This window comes from Stenella coeruleoalba (genome assembly GCF_951394435.1).
Source record: "Stenella coeruleoalba genome assembly, chromosome: 20".
Lineage (NCBI taxonomy): Eukaryota > Metazoa > Chordata > Mammalia > Artiodactyla > Delphinidae > Stenella > Stenella coeruleoalba.
The window spans coordinates 18,937,658-18,960,003 of NC_137166.1; the positions used below are offsets into that span (position 1 = coordinate 18,937,658).

Below are 22,346 nucleotides of genomic sequence, written 5' to 3' on the forward strand. Positions count from 1 at the left end.
GTTGGGAGACCCAAAGGAGGGCTGGGGGACAGTTGGACATACCTTTCTAATTAGTTCTTGGTACATGACTGATGGTGAAGGCCACATGGAAGGCTACTTATTTCCCTACCAGTTTCCTGGGTTTTGCAAAAGGAGGATTGAGCTTAAAATTGACCTTTACGTTTTAATTTTATCTCCTTTACCATGCTCAAGAATTATGCTCTTATGTTATGGATCCCTTTGCAACTGGATGTTACGTCATGGCACCCCCCTCCTATGGTAATGTTCCACGTATCAGTTCTGGAGCATCATTCAGAGAAGCTTATATTCAGGGAATTCGCTGGTGGTCCAGTGGTTAGGACTTGGCGCTTTCATTGCCGGGGCTTGGGTTCAATCCCTGGGCAGGGAACTAAGATCCTGCAAACCCTGTGGTGTGGCCAAAAAAAAAAACAACAAAGAAGCTTATATTCTTAAAGATTTTAGAACATATTTTATTTACAGTAGGAAGGAGGGACTTCCCTGGTGGCACAGTGGATAAGAATTTGCCTGCCAATGCAGGGGACACGGGTTCGATTCCTGGTCTGGGAAGATCCCACATTCCGTGGAGCAACTAAGCCTGCGTGCCACAACTACTGAGCCCGTGTGCTGCAACTACTGAGGCCAGTGCTTCTAGAGCCCGTGCTCCTCAACAAGAGAAGCCACTGCAAGGAGAAGCCTGAGCACCGCAACAAAGAGTAGCCCCAGCTCGCCACAAATAGAGAAAGCCGGCACGTAGCAACAAAGACCCAACACGGCCAAAAATAAATAGAATTAAATCTTAAAAAAAAAATAAAATAGGAAGGAAAAGAAGAACTTGAGCAGGAAAAACTGTTGCCTTCTAGTCAGTGCAGCTACCACAAAGGCTTTGACCTGACTTCTTGATTCATCTGTTCTCGTACTTATTCATTCATATGCTCATTCCTCAATCATTACGCAGCAGCACCTACTCAGCTTCAGACACTGCTCTGTCCTGGTGACAGCAAAGTGTGAGATGGGCAACGTCTTGACATCATGACAGATCCCAGTGAAGTGTGACGGGCGCTGTGAAAGCCAAAGCTCAGGCACAGCTTTTCTGAAGAAGTGGTATTTAACTGGAGCCCTAACAGATCTGAGAAGGAGTTATCCTGAGGAAATAAGAAAAAGAAAAGATTCTTTCAGGCAGAGCAAACAGTTTGGACCAGAATCTCAGAGCAGGACTGAAAGAGTTAGATTTGGTAGTTGCTAGCATGCTGAGTGCAGTGTAAAGGAGAAAGTGGTAAGGTGGAGAGATGGGAAAAGGCCCAACCCACACTGGGGAGAGCCCGTGAAGGAATTTGGGCTTTATCTTAGGGTCACTTAGAGGCTGGGGAAGAAAATGGTCAGGTCCATTTCCATCGAGACTCACTCGATGTCTGTTCAGGGAACCAGACCAGTGGATGAATTCAAGGGGCATTAAGATGTCCAATTGATGGGTTGTAGGGATGGACTGGCTGTGGGGGCAGGAAGGCTTCACTGCAGCCAGAGTGGTTCCTTAGGAACCGGTTAGGTTTGAATCACTATCACTTGTTTGAGTCCACTATCACTTACTTTCCCTTCAGGATTGTCTGTTGGCATTTGACTGAACATAGCCCCTAAGTGCTGGATCACTGTGGTCCTGCAAGCCTCGATTGATTATTTATTTACTTACTTATTTATTTATGTATTTATTTATGGCTGCATTGGGTCTTTGTTGCTGCACACGGGCTTTCTCTAGTTGCGGCAAATGGGGGCTACTCTTCGTTGCGGTGCGCGGGCTTCTCATTGCGGTGGCTTCTCTTGTTTCGGAGCATGGGCTCTAGGCGTGCGGGCTTCGGTAGTTGTGGCTCACGGACTTAGTTGCTCCACGGCATGTGGGATCTTCCCGGACCGGGGCACGAACCCGTGTCCCCTGCATCGGCAGGCGGACTCTCAACCACTGCGCCACCAGGGAAGCCCGACAGGTGGATTCTTAACCACTGCGCGCCACCGGGGAAGTCCCAAGGCTTGATTTACAGTGTGCTTCTCTGTTAGAGAGAGGAAACTTGACTACAAGGGGTCTGAGCTAACTGATAAGCTTGAGTCATGTCATGTAGAGGAGTGGTGGTAGTTGGAGAGACAGTTCTGGGTGAGGGCCCCTCTTGACAGGTCAAGTTGTAGCTTAAGACTGAGAGCATCAGCTCATTTTCCTAATCCCAATTGGCAGACAGAGCTATTCTGTTATATGATGCTTTCTTTCCTAAACCATTAAACCAGATTCTGCCCCAGACTATTTAATTAACAATGTAAGTACTCTCTTTATTACATTTGTGAACATATCCCAAGATCATACAGAATTATATACAGTTTTGATGAGTTCAGTATATACGTTTTTGTTTATTGATTAACTACGCAGAAGCAAGGTCTGATATCTTTCATTTTTTTCAGCAAATATTTACTGAGCACCCACTACATATCAGGCCTTGTTCTAGGAACTTGGGGGTATAGCAGTGAACAAAACTGACAAAAAATTCCCTTTCCTCAAGGAGCATGCTTTCTAGCAGGGGTGGTAGGATGAGACCAACAATGGGAAGATAAACCTGTTTCTGATAAGACAGCATTTGAGTAGAGACCTGAAGGAAGTGAGGGAATGAGTAAGCCAAATTGATATCATCTGTACAGTAGAGGGAACAGCCAGCGCAAAGGCCCTGAGACAGAGACATACCTGGTATGTTTGAGATACATACAGCAGTGAACCACTGTGGCTGGAGCAGAGTGAGCAAGGGGAAGAGAAATTGGGTATAAGGTCAGAAAGAGGATAGGGTGCAGACAGATCACATAGGGCCTTTTGTAGGTCAGGGGAAGAACCTTGGCTTTTATTATAAGAGAGATGGGAAGCTTGTGGCGCCTTCGGGCAGGGAAGTGGCTTGATCTGACTTACATTTTAATTGCGTCACTCACAGTGCTTTGTTGACAATAGATTGGGGAGCATGGGAAGGGGCAGGGTAGAATCTGGGAGACCAGGTGGGCTGTCATAGTAACACTGGAGAGAGGTGATAGTGACTTGAACTAAGGTGGTGGCAATAGAGTAGTAGGAAGTGCTTGGATACAGGATGCATTTTGAAGGTAGAGAGCCAGCAAAACTTGTTTTTATGGATCAGGTGAGAAGTGTGAGAGAAGAAGGATCAAAGACTACTCCAAGGTTTTGATTTGAACAGTTGGAAAATTTGTGTTATCAGTTCCTGAGATGAAGCCATTGTGGGAAGAGAGAGTTTGGTGGGGAGAAACATCAGGAGTTTAGTTCTGGACATGAAGTCGAAATGTACATCAGATGGGCGGTTGTTTATACTAGCCTGGAGCTCAAGGAAGAGGACCTGGCTGATAACTTTCGGAGTTGTCAGAGAATAGATAGTATTTAAAGCCATGAGACTGAATAGGATCATCAGTCATGAGCCAGGAGCAATGGTTACCACAGTCGTTATCAGGAGAAACTAGCAGAGAAATGGCCAGAGAGGTAGGACGAAACACAGCTAATGTCACAATCTGTTTTAAAAATAAATTGGGGGACTTCCCTAGTGTCTTAGTGGTTCAGAATCCTCCTACCAATGCAGGAGACATGGGTTCGAGCCCTGGTCTGGGAAGATCCCACATGCCGCGGAGCAGCTAAGCCGGTGTGCCACAACTACTGAGCCTGCGCTCTAGAGCCCACGAACCACAACTACTGAGCCCGCGTGCCGCAACTACTGAAGCCCGCGCGCCTAGAGCCTGTGCTCCGCAACAAGAGAAGCCACCACAATGAGAAGCCCATGCGCTGCAACCAAGAGTAACCCCTGCTCACTACAACTAGAGAAAGCCCGTGCGTAGCAACAAAGACCCAACGCAGCCAAAAATAAAAATAAATAAATTAAAAAAAAATAGTTTGGGGAATTCCCTGGCTGTCCAGTGGTTAGGACTCTGTGCTTTCAACACAGAGGGCACGGGTTCAATCCCTGGTTGGAGAACTAAGATCCTGCAAGCGACATGGCATGATAAATAAATAAATAAATACATAAATAGGAAGGGAGGGAGGGAGGAAGGAAGGGAAGGGAAGGGAAGGGAAGGGAAGGGAAGGGAAGGGAAGGGAAGGAAAGGAAAGGAAGGAAGAAAGATAGGAAGATTGATTGAGGGCCCAACTCAATAACTAGGGTCCTGGCCTCATCACTGGCCACAATGCTTTATTTTAGCGTATTTTATATTAAGATACAATTACTGAAAAAATTCATCCTCAGAAAAATCTAATTCCCAAACAAGCCCCTTGGTACTGGCCCCTTGCAATGTGTCTGAGGGGCCAGAGGCCTGCGGCAAAGTCTGAGGAGGGATGCCCTAAGGGTGCACAGCTCTCAAAGCCTGCTGCTGCTGGGGAGTTCCAGCTGTGGGCTGGTTATGGGGTGTGGGGGGGGGGGTGGGAGCTGAGCTAGCCACCCTGGTGGTGTGCTAACCTTATTGCCCAACCTGTACAGCTACAACCACAAACTGTTACACATTATTTCTCACTTATAGCCATCATTAACTTCACCTGCCTACGGCGATACCGGAGAAGAACTCCTTCCTGAACCCTCACTTCCTTAGTATGAGTTGTTCGTGAGTGGTGAGGACTTGCCTAACACCCACAGCTCAGCAGCTCATCCAGTGTGATGTTGGCTAGGGAAAAGTGCCCTCTTCAGATCCTCAGCAAGTGCCGAGACTTAGTAGATCATTGGCCTTAGCTTGGCTTCAGCCATTTTCTCCATACAGTCATCCCTCAGTACCTCTGTGTGTGTGTGTGTGTGTGTGTGTGTGTGTGTGTGTGCGTGCGTGTGTGCGCGCGTGCACGGGTGGGGGTGTGGGTGTGGTTCCAGGACCCCTATGGATACCTAATACGCGCATGCTCAAGCCCCTTATATAAAATGGCATATAACATACATCCTCTCATATGCTTTATATCATCTCTAGATTACTTAAAATACCTAATACAATATAAATGCTATGTAAATAGTTGTTAATACAATGTAAAACTATGTAAATAGTCACTGGTGTGCAGCAAATTCTAGTTTTATGTTTTGGAACATTTTGGTATTTTCTTTTTTTTTTTTAATAGATCAATGGTTGGTTGAATCTGAGGATGCTTAGATACAGAGGGCCAACTGTATTGGTACCAAAAGTATTCTTACACGGTTTTTGTTTTGTTTTAAAGGAAAGAGACTTTTAATTCACACATGTCCATTTAATTTGATTATAGATGAAATCCGCAGGGTGCAAGTAGGTTGTTCTATACCCTTAGACACCACTTATGGTGGTTAAAAATTGAGGTATAATTTACATACAATTAAATGAACAGATGCTAAGTATTCAGTTTGATGAGTTGTGACAAATATATCCCCATGTAACCACAATGCAACACAAGATATAGAGTATTTCCACCATCATTTGTTTCCTGGTGCCCCTTTCTGGTCGGTTCCACACCTCTCTCCTCCACACCCCAACCTGCCAACCACCACGCTACCACTTCTGACTACTGTCATTAATAAGTAAGGTTTGCCTGTTCCTGTACCTCAAATAAATGGAATCCTACAGTATGGGGGGTTTTTTGGTATATGTGCCTAACATCTTTCACTCAACATAATATTTTTAAGATTCACACATGTTGTTGCATATATTAGTAGTTCATTCATTTTTACTGCTTTTCTGTATTCCATTGTATGCCTATACCATAATTTGTTTATCTAATCTCATTCATAAACATTTGGGTTTATTACCAATGTGGGGCTAAGATGAATTAGGACTGCTGAGAACGTTTTTTGTGGACGTATGTTTTCATTTTCTTGGGTAAATATCTACGAGTGGAGTTGCTGTGTCATTGAGTTGATATATGTTTAACTTTAGAAGAAAACGTCAGTTTTCCAAAGAGACTGTACTATTTTACACTGCCACCAACAATGTATGAGAGTTGTATTTGCTCCATATCCTCTCCAAACTTTGGGATTGTCAGTTTTTTTTTTCTTTGCCATTCTAGCAAGTATTTTGAGTATCTCAGCAGTGGTTTTAGTTTGCATATGCCTGATAACTAATGATACGGAGTACCTTTTCATGTGCTTATTGACTTTTCCTGTATCTTTTGTGTGAAGCAATCAAAGTCCTTTGACATTTAAAAAAAATCAAGTTGTTCATTTTTTCATCATTGATTTGTAGGATTTCTTCTGCATACAAGTCCTTTGTTACGTATGTGTTTGGCAAATATTTTTTGCTAATCTGTGGCTTACTTCTTTATTTTTTTAGTGGAGTCTTTTAATGAGCAGAAATTCTTTAAATTTTTGAAATCCAGTTTATCAATGGGTTAATCCTTTTTGTGTCCTGTCCAAGAAATCTTTACCTATTCCATGGCCTTGAAAATGTTCTCTGATACGTTTTTCTAGAAGCTTTATGGTTCTGGCTTTTACATTTAGGTCTTTGATTCATTTTGAATTGATTTTTGTGTACACAGTGAGAAATGAAGGGTCAGGTTTTTTGTTTGCCATATGGAAATCTAATTGTTCCAACACCATTTTTAAAAAATTAATTAATTTGGGCTTCCCTGGTGGCGCAGTGGTTGAGATTCCGCCTGCCGATGCAGGGGACGTGGGTTCGTGCCCCGGTCTGGGAAGATCCCACATGCCGCTGAGCGGCTGGGCCCGTGAGACATGGACGCTGAGCCTGCGTGTCCGGAGCCTGTGCTCCACACGGGAGAGGCCACAACAGTGAGAGGCCCGCATACCGCAAAAAAAAAAAAAAAAAAAAAAAAAAAAAAAAAAAATTAATTAATTTATTTATTTTTGGCTGTGTTGAGTCTTCATTGCTGCGCGTGGGCTTTATTTAGTTGCGGTGAGCGGGGGCTACTCTTTGTTGGTGGTGCGCAGGCTTCTCATTGCAGTGGTGTCTCTTGTTGCGGAGCACGGACTCTAGGCGCATAGGCTTCAGTAGTTGTGGCTCGCAGGCTCCAGAGCGCAGGCTCAGTAGTTGTGGCTCACAGGCTTAGTTGCTTCGCGGCATGTGGGATCTTTCCTGACCAGGGCTCGAACCCATGTCCCCTGCATTGGCAGACGGATTATTAACCACTGCGCCACCAGGGAAGCCCACAACACCATTTTTTTTTTTTGTGTGTGGTAAGCGGGCCTCTCACTGTTGTGGCCTCTCCCGTTGCGGAGCACAGGCTCCGGACGCGCAGGCTCAGCGGCCATGGCTCACGGGCCCAGCCGCTCCGCGGCATGTGGGATCTTCCCGGACCGGGGCACGAACCCGTGTCCCCTGCATCGGCAGGCGGACTCTCAACCACTGCGCCACCAGGGAAGCCCAACAACACCATTTTTTAAAAAGAGTTTTCTTTCCCCATTGAATTGATTTAATACTTTGGCTGAAAATCAATTGACTGCATTTGTGTGGCTTGTAGGGTAAATATACTATTACAAGGCAATAAGTTGGTCTGTAGAAATCCCTAATGACTTTTGAAGCCTGGCAGTGAAAAATAGAAAGCATAATTTGTAACTTAAAAATATATGTTACAAGGCAAAGTATTATAGATTTTTTAATAGCTTGGATGGAACTACCCCGGCTCCATCCATCTGTAAGCTTCTGAATAGCTTGATGATTCTAATAGCATCAGGAAGACAAAATTCCAGAACAAGTAATGACATTGAAAAAAAACCCTGAGGGCTTCCCTGGTGGCGCAGTAGTTAAGAATCTGCCTGCCAATGCAGGGTTCAAGCCCTTGGTCCAGGAAGATCCCACGTGCCGCGGAGCAACTAAGCCCATCTACCACAACTACTGAGCCTGTGCTCTAGAGCCCGCGAGCCACAACTACTGAGCCTGCGTGCCACAGCTGCTGAAACCCACGCGCCTAGAGCCCATGCTCCGCAACAAGAGAAGCCACCGCAATTAGAGGCCTGCACACTGCAATGAAGAGTAGCCCCTGCTTGCTGCAACTAAAAAGAAAGGTCATGCACAGCAACGAAGACCCAGCGCGGCCATAAATAAATAAATAAATAAATTTATTTATTTAAAAATAAAAACCTGTCATTTGTACACCCATGTTCATAGCAGCATTGTTCACAGTAGCTAAAATGTGGAAGCTACCCAAGTGTCTACTGACAGATGAATGAATAAACAAAATGTGGTATGTGCATGCAGTGGAATATTATCCAGCCTTAAAAGGAAGGAAATTCTGACACATGCTACAACATGGGTGAGCCTTGAGGACGTTGTGCTAAGTGAAATAAGCCAGTCACAAAAGCACAAGTGTAATGTGGTTACACTTATATGAGGTACCTAGGGTAGTCAGACCCATATAGACAGAAAGTAGAACGGTAGTTACCAGGGGCTGGGGGGAGGGGGAATGGGGAGTTATCGTTTAATGGATATAGAGTTTTAGTTCTGCAGGGTGAAAAGAGTTCTATGGATGGGTGGTGGTGAGTGTGCACAATAATGTGAATGTACTGATGCCACTGAACTGTACATTTTTAAATGGTTAAGATGGTAAATTTGATGTTATGTGTATTTTACCACAATTAAAATTTTTGAAAACCTAACTATACAAGTACAGAATATTAGGACATGTGCAAAATCCTACCATGTGTCAGGATAACATGGCTGTCTAAATTCTAAAATGAATGGAAGCAACAGGAGTGTAATATACAGGGAAGAAGGCCAGAATATGCTCAGGATATGGTGTTCAGTTCTGGGGCTGCATTTCAGGGGCATATTGACAATCTAGACAATGGACAAACCAGAGCAGCCTTAGCCAGCAGGATAGAGAATGTGAGGAAGGTCTGAGGGAATTAAGGGAGTTCGGTCTGTAAAGGAGTGTATCAGTTAGCTTTTGTGGTATAACAAACAACCTCAAAATTCAGTACCTTAAGACAAACATTGATTATTTCTCATGGTTCTTAGGGTGACCTGGGTGGTGGTTCTTGTCCAGGTAAGCTCAGCTAGAACTGGATAGCCTGAAATGATCTCAGTCAACTGGCAGTTGACTCACTGTCAGCTGGAGCAGAGGGAATGACTTGGTCACATGTTTCTTATGATCCATTAGGATGGCCTGGGCTCGTTCACATGGTGATGCCTCCAGAGATCCCAGGAGTTGCAACAGAGCAAGCCTTAATGCACAAGTACTTTTCAAACCTCTTGTGTCATGTTGCTAATGTCCCATTGGCCAGAGCAAGTGACATGGCTAAGTACAGAGTCACTGTGCGAAGTGATTGACTACCCAAGGCATGAAACCAAGGAAGGGAATTATTGTGGCCATCTGCAAACAACCTAAGAAACATAGAGGAAACATGAGAGTTTCATTAGGAACATCACAGGTTGTTCCACAGTGTAGAAGTAAGACCAATGGGATGGAAGTTAAATGAGGGTAGACTTCATGTCAATCTGAAGTGGAACTTTCTGACTAAAGTGGCCCCAGAAGAACAGAAGCGGACCACCAGTAAAAGGAGGGCCTTCCCATTGGATGTGTTGGAGAAGCTCTATGACCAGCCTTTCTGACCAACTCGGACCTGTTACATCATCTCCAGGAAGCCTTTTCTGCTTGCACACCACCTGGGGCCCATGTAGTTAATGGTGCTCTTCTCTGTGCCACACACAGGTTCCTGTTGCTCTATCATACCATATAACAAATGTGTTTACCTGCCTGTCTTGTTGATGAAATGGAGTTCCTTAAGGGCATGGATGACATCTGATTCACCATCTCAGTGCCAGTATCTGCAGGAAATTGTGTTCCATCCTCAGATTGCCTCCTGGTGGTCAGATGTATGTGGCAACTCGAGCCATAGAATCTGCATTTCAGGCAGAATGAAGGGGGAGGTGGGGGGGGAATATGCCCGACAACTGAGATTGCTGTCTTTTTAATTTATTTATTTTGGCTGTGCCAGGTCTTAGTTGCGGCACGCGGGATCTTTTTTGCGGCATGCAGGCTCTTTTTTTATTTATTTTTATAAATTTATTTATTTTATTTTATTTTTGACTGCGTTGGGTCTTTGTGGCTGCGTGCGGGCTTCCTCTAGTTGTGGCGAGCGGGGGCTACTCTTTGTTGCGGTGCATGGGCTTCTTACCGTGGTGGCTTCTCTTGTTGCGGAGCACGGGCTCTAGGCATGTGGGCTTCAGTAGTTGTGGTACACGAGCTCAGTAGTTGTGGCTCATGGGCTCTAGAGCGCAGGCTCAGTAGTTGTGACGCACGGACTTAGTTGCTCTGCGGCATGTGGGATCTTCCTGGACCAGGGCTCAAACCCGTGTCCCCTGCATTGGCAGGCAGGTTCTTAACCACTGCGCCACCAGGGAAGTCCCCCAGGCTCTTTTTTTAGTTGCGGCGTGTGGGTTCTTAGTTGCAACGTGCGGGATCTAGTTCCCTGACCAGGGATCAAACCTGGACCCCCTGCATTGGAGTGTGGAGTTTTAACCACTGGACCACCAGGGAAGTCCCGCCCTATCTTAAAAGAACGTTTCCAGAAACTCTACCAAACTGTACCTTGTATTATTTGTCTTCCTAGACACACCTCTTTGCAAGGGAGGCTGGAAAATACAGGTTTTAGCTCAGCACGCTGAAACCCCCAACATTATAAACAAATTGTTGGTAGAAAAGGATTCATAGGCACCTTCTGCCCAGGGTCTGACCCCTACTTAAGCTGCCTAATGAATGAGTGACCTCTCTGAAGTTATGCACTAACGCCAGAGTTCCCAGAATCTGTGACTCTTCACCCACACAGTGAGGTAGGGTGTTCTTTTTATCATAATCCTGGCTACCTTCATGACTATACGCTGTCACTTGGAGCTCCTGGCCTTATAACCCCTGGGATAGGGCAGGGATCAGCACCCCTTTTCTGTAAAGGGCCAGATGGTAAATATTTTAGGCTTTGTGGGCCATATGGTCTATGTTGCAGCTACTTTGCTGTCGTAGCACGTAGATAAAGGAATGGGTGAAACTGTGTTCCAGTAAAACTTTTTACAAAAACGGACTTCCCTGGTGGTCCAGCAGTAAAGAATCTGCCTTACAACGCAGGGGATGCAGGTTCAATCCCTGGTCAGGGAAGTAAGATCGCACATGCTGCGGGGCAACTAAGCCCGTGCAGCACAACTACTGAGCTTGCGTGCCTCAACTAGAGCCCATGTGCTGCAAACTACAGAGCCCACGCGCTCTGAAACCCGAGTGCCACAACTACAGAGCCCACACACCCTGGAGCCTGCACGCCACAACTAGAGAGCCCGCACACTGCAACTAAGACCCGATGCAGCCATAAATAAATAAATAATAAATTTTTAAAAAAACAAAAAACAGGTGTCATATTGGATTTGGCCCACCTCTGTGATGGGGAGTGGGTCTCGTCCTGTGGTTTTGCAGAAGCTTGTGGCTCCATGGGCTAGACATACAGAAGGTTAGATGATATTTAGCCAGTCTGGGAAGAACAGAATCCACAAATCCCAGGTTTGGCACGTGTCTCAACCGTCAGGCCTCATGGCTTCCCTGTTTCTCTTAATGATACTACAACTTCCCAGGCTTAGAACTTCAATATCAATTTTTAGGGGGTCACATTTTTTTAAAAATATAATTTACATACCAGTAAAATTGACCATTTTTAGTGTACAGTTCTATGAGTTTTGACAAATGCATATAGTCATATAACCACCACCATAGTCAAGATATAGAACAGTTCCTTCACCATTCCCCACCCCCAAAATTCCCTTGTGGCATTTTGTAGTCTCCTCAGGCCCCTGACCCCAATTCTTGGGAACCACTGATCTATTATTCTGCCCCTATAATTTGCCTTTTTTATTATATGATGTAAATGGAATCACGCAGTATGGAGCCTTTGGAGTCTAGCATCTTTCATCTAGCATATAATACATTTGAAATTCACCCATGTCATGGCGTGTATTAGTTCATCCATGTCGTGGCGTGTATTGGTAGTTCTTTTTTTATTGCCGAGTAGTATTCCATTACAGTAATATACTACCATTTGTTGATCCATTCACCAGTTGAAGGACATTTGTGTTGGTTCCAAGTTTTGGCAGTTACAAATAAAGCCAACATTAGACATTATAAAGTAAGCCTTCACATATGGGTTTTTGTGTGAACATAAGTTTTCATTTCTCTTGGTTAATAGCTGGAAGTGGGATTGCTAGGTTGTATGCTGTGTATATTTAACTTAAAAGACGACACACTGTTTTCCAAAGTGGCTGTACCATTTTTCATTTTCACTAACCATGAACAGCTGCTTTATATCCTCGCCAGTTTTTGATATCAGATTTTCTGAATTTCACACATTCCAATAGGTGTGTAGTTGTAATAAATAAGTTTTAATTTGCATTTCTAATTAATGCAATTGAATAATCTCATGACTTGATATGTTGAATTATAGTAATTGATTTTAGAATATTGAAACAGCCTTACATTTTCTTGGTCATCATGTATTGTCCTTTTAACACATTGCTGGATTCAGTTTGCTAATACTTTGTTGAGGATTTTGTGCCTATGTTCATGCGGGATGTTGGTCTATAGTTTGGCGCCATTTTTGGCTTTTCCCTCTCCGCTCATAATCCCAGGTCCTATTGATAGCTGTCTGCTCCACTTCATTCCCTCCATCAGACCCTCCTTATCTCTTATTTTATATCTTAACTGGTTCTCTGTGTCTAGTGTCTCCTGAACTCTATTCCACCTACATCAAATTAAAAAAAAAGAAAATTCAGTACTTTGCTTTGTTTACTGTGTTAGTTAGGGTCCAGGCAGGACACAGCCCGCACATTCAGAGGGCTATTGAAAAGCCTTTAAGGGAGAGATTATTTACGATGGTGAGTGCGGTAAGGGAAACCTACAAGGGATGGTGGCCCACCGAGGGACTGGCTACAGCTGATACTGTTACCACCTCAGGCACAGTGGGGGAAGGGAGGGGTACAGGACCCCAGCAAAATCTGTGGCTATGGGAGAGGGGTCCACCGGAGACACTGACCTGGGTCAAGGATCACAGCTCCTGCCAGAGCCACATACTGGTAGGGAGAGAGGCAGAGAATGAATAGTGTAACCTTTCTTCCTGTGCTCTGATCTCCTCCTGAGATTGGCTGGACCCAGATGGAAGCCAGAGGGCCTAAAGCCCACGTGATATAGTTCTTAGAGACTGACCTTCTGATTTGTGGGGGACAGAGCAGAGTAGAGAGGGGATCAGGTGGCGAAGGTGGGACAGAGCAAAAGTACCGAGCACACCCACCAATCAAAGTCCAAACTCCTTAGATTAGCACTTGTGCCACCAGCTCTGGCTCCTACTCCCTTTCTGACTTGTTGCTCCCAAAGTTAAGACTGTGTCTTTTCATCTTTTTATCCGCTACAGTCTCCCTGTTGGGGCCCTCAATGAAGGTGTGATGTATGAACAGAGCATATTGGTTTGAATGGTGGAGCTGAGGCAAGCAGTCGCCAAGCCAGGGAGCAGAATGAACTTTCCTGGCTCATACTCATCGCTAAGGATGAGAGAAGAGTTGTTCCACACGTCCAAGCCTCTGTTTTTACAGAGGCTCAGAGAAGCTCAGTAACCTGCTCCAGGTTTCACAACTAGTTGTGGCAGGTGTGTTACACAAAACCAGCTGTGGAACGCTGGAAGAGTTACCTAGCCACTCTAAGCTTCTGCTTTCCTCATCTATAAGACAGGGTTGCGTGGACTTGAAGGGATATACTGTACATTACACTAAACACTGCCTGGCCTATTGCACTCACTGCATATTAGCTTAGAATATTATCTTCATAGTCCTACACAGCTTTCGAAGAGGAGATAGCTAAGGCAGTCATACATAGCTTTAAAAAAAAAAAAAAAAAGATCCATGTAGTGACTTACTATGGGCCAGGCCCTGTTTTAAATGCTCATGAATATTAACTCATTTAATCCTTAACTCCTCTATGAAGTACATACAGTTAACCCCATTTTACAGATGAGGAAACAGAGGCACAGAATGATTAAGAAACTTACCTGACGTTACCTAGTTGGTCAGTGGTGGAGCCAGGATCTGAGCCCAGGCAAGGTTGGCTGCAGATTCCATGCTTCTAACCTCTGTGCTGCCTTCCTCATAACCTATAGCCTTGTCAAACTATATATAGTCAGTCCTGTCAAGGCACTTTTCCCCCTCCATACCTGACCAGCATATGATGATTGGAATGCATGTGAGCTAGGCAGGACTGGGTTTGTGGAGATCTTTGGAGGCACATGAAAGGTATGTACAAGGATGTTGGGGGCAAGCAATAGGACATGTTGGGGTGAGAAAGGGTAATCACTGAAATAAATGAGGAAAACCAGTTCTGTCTACTGGAGCAGGAAATACCTAGTCAAGCTTGCCTAGCTTCATGCCATCTGGCTTCCTCAGAGGCCAGCTCTTGCCCCTTTATTTATGGATGTTAATGAAGCTGCCCTTTGAGCCACTGTCAGTGAAACAGAGGTTATTAAAATCTCTTCTAATCCGTTCTGTTGTTTTAAGCCACCAGTGCAAATATACACCCAAATATAATTAGAGCATGAAGGAATGAGGTGTGAGAGAGGAAGAAGTGTGCCCTGGGCAGGAATTTAGAGAGGACACGGACATCCTTGCTTATGGTGGCTATGTCTCACTCACCTGACCCTTAGAGCTGTTGTAATGAATGACCCACAAAGTTTAAGCAGGATCTTACTGTGTAGTGCTACAAATTTTACACTCTCAAGCTCCCAGACTATCCATGACTTGTAAGTAACCCCCCAAAAAACCTGTAAATGCAGGAAGTGACCAAAAAAGCTAAAGGGAGTTCAGGACATGAAAATTATAGAAGATAGTATGTGACTGACCTGTTCTCTAACTAGAAAGGAATCCTGTAAGGGCAAGAGAATTATCAGCAAAGAGGAAAGAGAGGTGGCTGAGAGGCCACGGACATTATTCACCATCAGAAAGAAAGATGGGACTTCCCTGGCAGTCCAGTGGTTAAGACTCTGTGCTTCCAATGCAGGGAGCACGGGTTCGATCCCCGTTTGGGGAACTAAGATCCCACGTAAGCTAGAACCCAATGGTAGAAATGGTAGAGTGCAGGGAACAAGCCAAGCTCCACAGCCCAGAGAGTAGAGACAGGAGGAGGCAGGAAGCTGACAGGGGTCTGGAGTTAGAGGCAGCTCAAGTCATGCTTATGTCCGTGGTTCACAAAGGCACAGGTGTCCTTCAGGTAGGATCAAGCAGTACCGTAGGATGCTGTACTGTGGGCTCTACAGGCAAACCAACCCGTAACAGAGATGTATACTTCGCACAGTACAGTTGTATCTACGGTAGAAGCAAAAGAGAAGCTGGATCTGAAAATGAAATTAAGAAAACAATTCCATTTACTATAGCATCAAATAAAATAAAATACTTAGAAATAAATTTAACATAAAAGTACTAACTTATACTCTAAAAACTACAAAACATTGTTGAAAGAAATTAGACATCCCATGTTCATGAATCAGAAAACTTAATATTGTTAAGGTGACAACAGTCCCCAAACTGATCTACAGATTCAAAGCAATCTCTACCAAAATCCCAGATTGACAAACTGATCCTAAAATTTATAGGAAAATACAAGGGTCCCATAATAGCCAAAATATTTAAAAAGAACAAAGTTAGAAGACTCACACTTACTGATTTCAGAACTTACTATAAGTTCAGGACAGATGTATAGACCAATGGAATAAAATTGAGAGTCCATAAATAAACCCATACATTTATGATCAACTGATTTTCGGTAAAGGTGCCAAGGTCATTCTGGGGGAAAGACTAGTCTCTTCAACAAATGGGGCTGGAACAACTAAATAACCAAATATAGAAGAATAAAGTTAATTAGTATACCGGGGACTTCCAAGTCTGCAGCACAAGCCCAGCTTTCTCTCCAGAGCTTCACACCCATCTATTCTAAGCTCCACAAAACCCACATGACCAAACCTGAACAGAAGCAATAAAGTAAGATGGTGAGAACATCTTACTTTACTGTACCTCCCAATTCCTTCCTTTCCCCCATCCCCTAATTTACCTTCTGTCTCCAAGGATTTGCCTGTTCTGAACATTTTATATAAATGGAATCATATGTGGCCTTCTGTGACTAGCTTCTTTCACTTAGCATAATGTTTTCAAGGTTCATCTGTGTTGTAGCTTGTATCAGTACTTCATTACTTGTTGTGGCTGAATAGTACTACTTTGTATGGCTATACGAGATTTTGTTTACCGATTCAGCCGTTGATGGACATTTGGGTTGTTTCTACTTTTTGGCTATTATGATTAATTCTCCTGTGAACATTCGTGTACAAATTTATATGTTAATATGATCTAAAAGGGGCTCAATAAACAACTATTCCCCACTGTTTAATTCTCCCAGAAAGAAAAAATACACTCATCATCTGTTACTCTGAAGCCATTGTTTTCATCTTGAGTAACTGTCTCCCCAACTTTTAACTGGTTTATAGCTAGTAATTTTACAGAGCGTTCTTCTTACTAGGTTATCTAGGTAAGTGTTTTGAAACTCATCTCTTTTGGAGATAACCCTTGAAAGTGACCCTACCCAAAGCTAGACCTGTCTTGAGACTTCTGGATCTTGCAGGGCCTTGTAAGTCATACTAAAGCATCTGGACTTCATACTGAGTCCAATGGGAAGTCACTGACGTGTTTAAAAAGGAAGGGAGTGATGTGATTCCGTTTGCATTTTAGAAAGATCTCTGCAGTATGAGGAATGGATGAAGGAAGGAAAGAATGGAAGCAAGAGAGATCAAGTAGAAGGTTGTTGCAGTCATCCAGGTGAGTGGTGCTGGGGGCTAGACTAGGGCAATGGCAGAGGGGATATCAAAGAAGGGGTAGATTTAAGACATAATGAAGAGGGAGGATCAACAAGACTTGATGATGAGTTACCTGTACAGGTAAGGGAATAAAGAGATTGTGATGCTGGCCAGCTTTCTGAGTTGAGGAACTGAGTTGATGATGGTGACATACCAAGAGACAGAGAATACAGGAAGAAAATGTTTGAGGAAAGGTTTATGATAATTATTAAATGCTGACTGTATACTAGATACTTCACTGGGCACTTACAACCGGACCTCATTTAATCTTCAAAAAACCCCAGGAGCTAAACAGCATTAGACCTGCTTTTCCCATGAAAAACATTGCATTCAGCTAGGAAGTGGTGAGGCCAGAATTTGAACCCAGATGTCCTGGATGCCTTCACTTTGTGTGTTCTCATCATCTTACTTTACTGCTTCTGTTCAGGTTTGGTCGTGTGGGTTTTGTGGAGCTTAGAATATATGGGTGTGAGGCTCTGGAGAGAAAGCTGGGCTTGTGCTGCAGATCTGGAAGTCACTGGTATACTAATTAAAGCCTGGGACATGAGTAGGAAAAAGAATATGTGGAGCAAGAAGAGAAGAGGACACCTCTGACAGAACCTCGAGAAGCTCAACATTGAAGGAGCTGAGGATAAGAGCAGGGGAGCCTGAAAGTAGTGCTCAGAAATGACCAGAAAGGTGGGGGGATGGCATGGATGGGGAAGGAAGAGATGTCTATGTCGCTAGTGCTCACAGTTGGGGAAGGAGGTAGTTAATTATTATGGATTTACAAAAGGAATGCCATGTCTCCATTAAACTGACAAATAGGTTGACTGATCTGTGAGGAGATGCAAGTAAAGCAATGTTACGTGGATAAAAGTAGAACAGCATTTGGATATCCAACATTTGGATACAACTTTTTAAAAATTGTGATTTGCAGAAAGTAGTCAGATTTTTTTAAAAGATAGACTTTTTTTTAAAAGTTAGACTAAGGGACTGTAAGGTGTTTATAAAATTATTATTTAAAATGGTACAGGACCTTGGGAGTTCCCTGGCGGTCTAGTGGTTAGGACTTGGCACTTCAACTGCCGTGGGCCCGGGTTCAATCCCTGGTCGCAGAACTAAGATCCCACAAGCTGCGTGGCTTGGCCTAAATAAATAAGTTAATTAATTAAAAATAAAGTAACTAAATAAAATGGTACAGGACCTGTGGAAAACAGTGTGGCAGTTCCTCATAAAATTAAAAACAGATTTACCATATGATCCAGCAATTCCACCTCTGGGTATATACCCAAAAGAATTGGAAGCAGAGTCTGGAAGAAGTATTTGTACACCCATGTTCATAACAGCATTATTCATAGTAGCTAAGATGTGGAAGCTATCCAGGTGTTCATGTACAGATGAATGCGTAAGCAAAATGTGGTATATACATACAATGGAATATTATTCAACCTCAAAAAGGGAGGAAATTCTGACATAAGCTACACCATGGATGAACCTTGAGGACATGCTAAGTGAAATAAGCCAGTCACAAAAGGACAAATGCTATAGGATTCCACTTATATAAGGTACCTACAGTAGTCAGATTCATAGAGACATGGTGGTTGCCAGGGGCTGGGGGGAGGGGTTGAAATGAGAAGTTATTGTTTAACGGGGACAAAGTTTCAGTTTTGCAATGTGAAAAGAGTTTTGGAAGTAGATGATGGTGATGGTTACACAACGGTATGAATGTACGTAATACCACTGAGCTGTACACTTAAAAATGGTTAAGGTAGTAAATTTTATGTGTATTTTACCACAGTAAAATAAGAACCAAAAAAAAAAGTGATGGTGACATAGCCTCATCCCTACAGTCTGATTCAGTGGGTCTGGGGTCACCAGTGACTCTATACACAGCTAGTGTGAGGACCACTGGTTTAGCTGAGGGAGTGCTGTGTGGAGAAACCTGAACCCTGCACACACCTAAATCTCACTGTGGTTTCCAAGCAGACTTTTGTTTGGTCTCGTTCTTTATTTCATTTTATAAACCCTTGTGATCAGAAGGAAGAACTCCATAATAAGTAAGAAACATTCATTGTAGAAAATTTAGCAAAGTTCAGAAAACAAAAATCATCCACAATCCCATCAATGTGAGTAATAATTATTAAATTCAGGTCCTTCTGTTATGTCCTCTGTATGGAGTATGGTTATTGATAGAGATATCCTTTATAGTCTCATACATATATACACCTTTTGTGCTTTTTCTGGTTTTGTTTTAAACGAAATTGTTATCATCCTTCACATACTGTTTTCTGTCTTTTCAGTGAATACATGGTGATGTCTTTCAGGTCATTGAGGGCCTTCTACTCATGATTTTCAGTGGCTCTGTAGTGTTATCAATCTAACCCACTACTGTTATTGAACATCTGTCTCATTTCCCAATTTTTCACTATCTTAGTCAACGTTAGCATGGATATTTTTATATTAAAAATTTCATTCTGGGCTTCCCTGGTGGCGCAGTGGTTAAGAATCCGCCTGCCAATGCAGCGGACACGGGTTTGATCCCTGGTCCAGGAAGATCCCACATGCCGTGGAGCAACTAAGCCTGTGTGCCACAACTACCGAGCCCCACAATGAGAAGCCCGCGCACCGCAATGAAGATCCAATGCAGCCAAAAATAAACAAATTTCATTCTAAATATCCTTGTTATTGCTGCTGCTGCTGCTGCCAGTTTGGTAGTTGACATTTTTTTTGGTATTTTTGGTTTCTAGTGAACATTTTCCTATGCTTGCTACCCTTAACTTTTAAATTATAATGTGTATAGCACCTAAGTAGTTCTCTTTCGTCTTTTACTGTAATATAACACTCTTCTTTTTCTTCTGTAATATAATATCATAGAATCATGAACTTGTACAAATTAAGGCCCTGGAGGTTCAGAGTCACACCGAAAATTAAGTAACAGAACAGAAATTTGAACCTAGCTTTACTCATTTTTCATCCTTCCTCCTCCTAGTAGATAGATATTGCTAATATCCTTAAGTCTCCATGGGAGAAGCTTCTGCAGCGTTTCAGTTTGGAGCAATATTTCATTTGTCTTTTGTGGCAGAGAACTTGCTGCTTCTGAATCAGCCCAGAAAGCAGCCTCAGCTGAGTGTGCCCTCCACTAACAGTCAGTGTCCTGCTTTCTGTTCCAGGAGCCATGTGTGACCAGGACTGGGGGATGGTCGTACTCATGCTGGAGACTCTTGTGAGGAGATGAGTTGGTGAACAGAGAAGCCAGCATGAAGATGCTTCCCGGAGTGGGCGTGTTTGGGACTGGCAGCTCTGCCCGGGTTCTGGTCCCACTGCTGCGGGCAGAAGGGTTCACGGTGGAGGCCCTGTGGGGGAAGACTGAGGAGGAGGCGAAGCAGCTTGCCGAGGAGATGAACATCACCTTCTACACCAGCCGGACCGATGACGTCTTGCTGCATCAAGACGTGGATCTGGTGTGCATCAACATCCCCCCTCCGCTTACCCGACAGATATCTGTGAAGGCTCTAGGTACGGACAGTCAGGCCATAGCAAGGGCAGAGTGCGCCTCCCTCTCAGTGGTCCTTGAGTGACACTGCTCTCCTCTGGGCCTGGGTGGTCCTTTTTGGGCCTGGGTCTGGGACAGCACTCATCCCTGAAGCAGTGCCGAGGGAGGGCACGTTGGGAGGCCTTATGGCTGGGAGAGGAAATGCTCCAGTGGCTGGGAGACATGCAGCGTTCCCCACCTCCAATAAGTAAATCCCTGAGCAAAAATTAAGCAAATGTCTTTCGAGTTGGCCTGTCACAGGGGTTAGAGATTATTACATTTCAGGCATTGTAAAGTTTGCCTCTGTGAAGTCAGAGTTCAAAGACCTGGGCACTGGGGAATTGGCTGTGATTGATGCATTTGTTCTTCCATTTCTGTGGCACGCAGCACCACAGAAAGGAGAAGAGGATGTGTATCAAGGCTGCCATTTCTCATATTTTGTCAGTCCTTGACTAGATTGAGCACACACCCTTCCCGCCAAGCTTTGCCATTTTGTATGCCAGAGGGTGGGAAGGCTCTCTGACAGCGCTGGGTTTCCCTGACAGGATCCACAGATCAGCCTGCTCACATCTCTGCTCCCTCCGGAAATAGTTTGCTCGGCCACCTCCTGCCCCTGGCTGGGCATGGCTTGGTGCGCTGTTCTCCTGCAGTTCCTGTTGGGCTTCTCTTTCCTGTCAACTGTAGAAAAATTATTCTCTTTGTCTTATATAGGAATCAGAATCTAATTTAATAGGAAAACAAACCAGTAAACATTCATCCAGCAGTTTTTTTTAAAATGTCTCCTGTGTGCTAGGCACTGTCCTGATGTCGTTCTTGACATTCAGAGCAGTGTTGGATTGGAGCTGTCTCTGCTTTCAGATTTCACAGTCCAGTTGAAGAGACTAGAAGTTACACACATTGCAAGGTAAATGAGAAAAGACTTAAGTAACAATTCAGGTAGCATATAATTAATTGACAGAGTAATTGTTTTATATAAGGTGATGGGAGCCAGGTGTCTCTCTGATGCAGTCAGAGATCTGTGGGTCCAGGAACTGATATGCCGTGAGGCTGACCGCCACTCCTTCTGGCCACTACCATGGTGGAGGGTCCAAGGCTCTGCTGCTTGTCTCTCCCGTAGTCTGAGGATAAGAGGGTGTCTGTCACCTCTAGCCCAGTGGGTTGGAGAGGATAAGTGTTCATTGAAGTGAGCAGGAATAGCAGTCTGTCTGGTTGTTGATTTAGGGCATGTAAGTTTTGGCCAAAAATTATAGATGGTTTGTCTTTTTCCAGAGACCTCCCTCTGAGGATGTGTGACATTGGAGCTATTCACTGGCCCTAGATTTTTAGGGCAGATAATGCTCCCAGATTGGGTTTAGAAGTAGACTTAAGCCAACACTTTAACAGAGGGCTGGTTCAAGGGAATCAAGCTACCATGGTCACTTGACTTCTCACCATTCCTTGTGGCATGAATGCAGGTTGGTGAGGCCGGGTGTGTGCAGAGGCAGAGTGCTAGAGACTCTGGTCGCCTTCTTGAACTTTAGGGTCCTCACAGAGGCCATTTCTGAGCTGTGTAAGAAGAAAGAGGAGTTCTTTGGGCCCAAGCCTGCTGTTTTCCTGGTACAGGAAAACATTGGACTTTGGGCCATTTAATATAAACAGGAAGGACAGGGATGACCAGAAGCTTCTGGGGTCTTGTATCCCAGCCCTCAGTGAAGTAAGGCCATCAGCCTTCTCTCCACATCTCTGTTGTCAGGAAGGAGGAGGGTATGAATGAGGGTCTTTGGTCTGTTCTTGCAGGTACATGACCACAGGGCCAATTTGGTTGGGCTGGGAGAGCCCTTGTCAGCTGGACCTGCCCTCAGGCACTGCCCACTTAGGCCCCAAAGGAGTCACTGAGCCTGTTGTGACCATGAAGTTGACTCCCTGTGTGCTTTCTTTCTTTTTTTTTTTTTTTAAGTGAGAATTCTGTCTTAATTTTAACTTATATGGAAGAGGGCATGAGAACTCCTCCAGTTTTCCCAAATGAC

At 44.1% G+C, this 22,346-nt stretch overlaps 1 protein-coding gene across 6 annotated transcripts in view; it reads left to right on the forward strand.

Moving 5' to 3' along the window:
* GFOD2 (Gfo/Idh/MocA-like oxidoreductase domain containing 2) overlaps nt 1-22,346 on the forward strand; it is a 38,457-nt gene that overhangs the window by 7,405 nt on the left and 8,706 nt on the right. For 3 of the 6 annotated variants that reach the window (XM_079908211.1, XM_079908208.1, XM_079908212.1), the window contains exons 2-3: nt 16,702-16,788; nt 19,979-20,324. In XM_079908211.1, the coding sequence (XP_079764337.1) occupies nt 20,066-20,324 (259 nt within the window). In that variant the 5' untranslated portion in view covers nt 16,702-16,788; nt 19,979-20,065. Of the gene's footprint in view, nt 1-16,701; nt 16,789-19,978; nt 20,325-22,346 lie in introns of those variants that run through there. The other 3 variants (XM_079908209.1, XM_079908210.1, XM_079908213.1) reach the window with 2 other exon arrangements.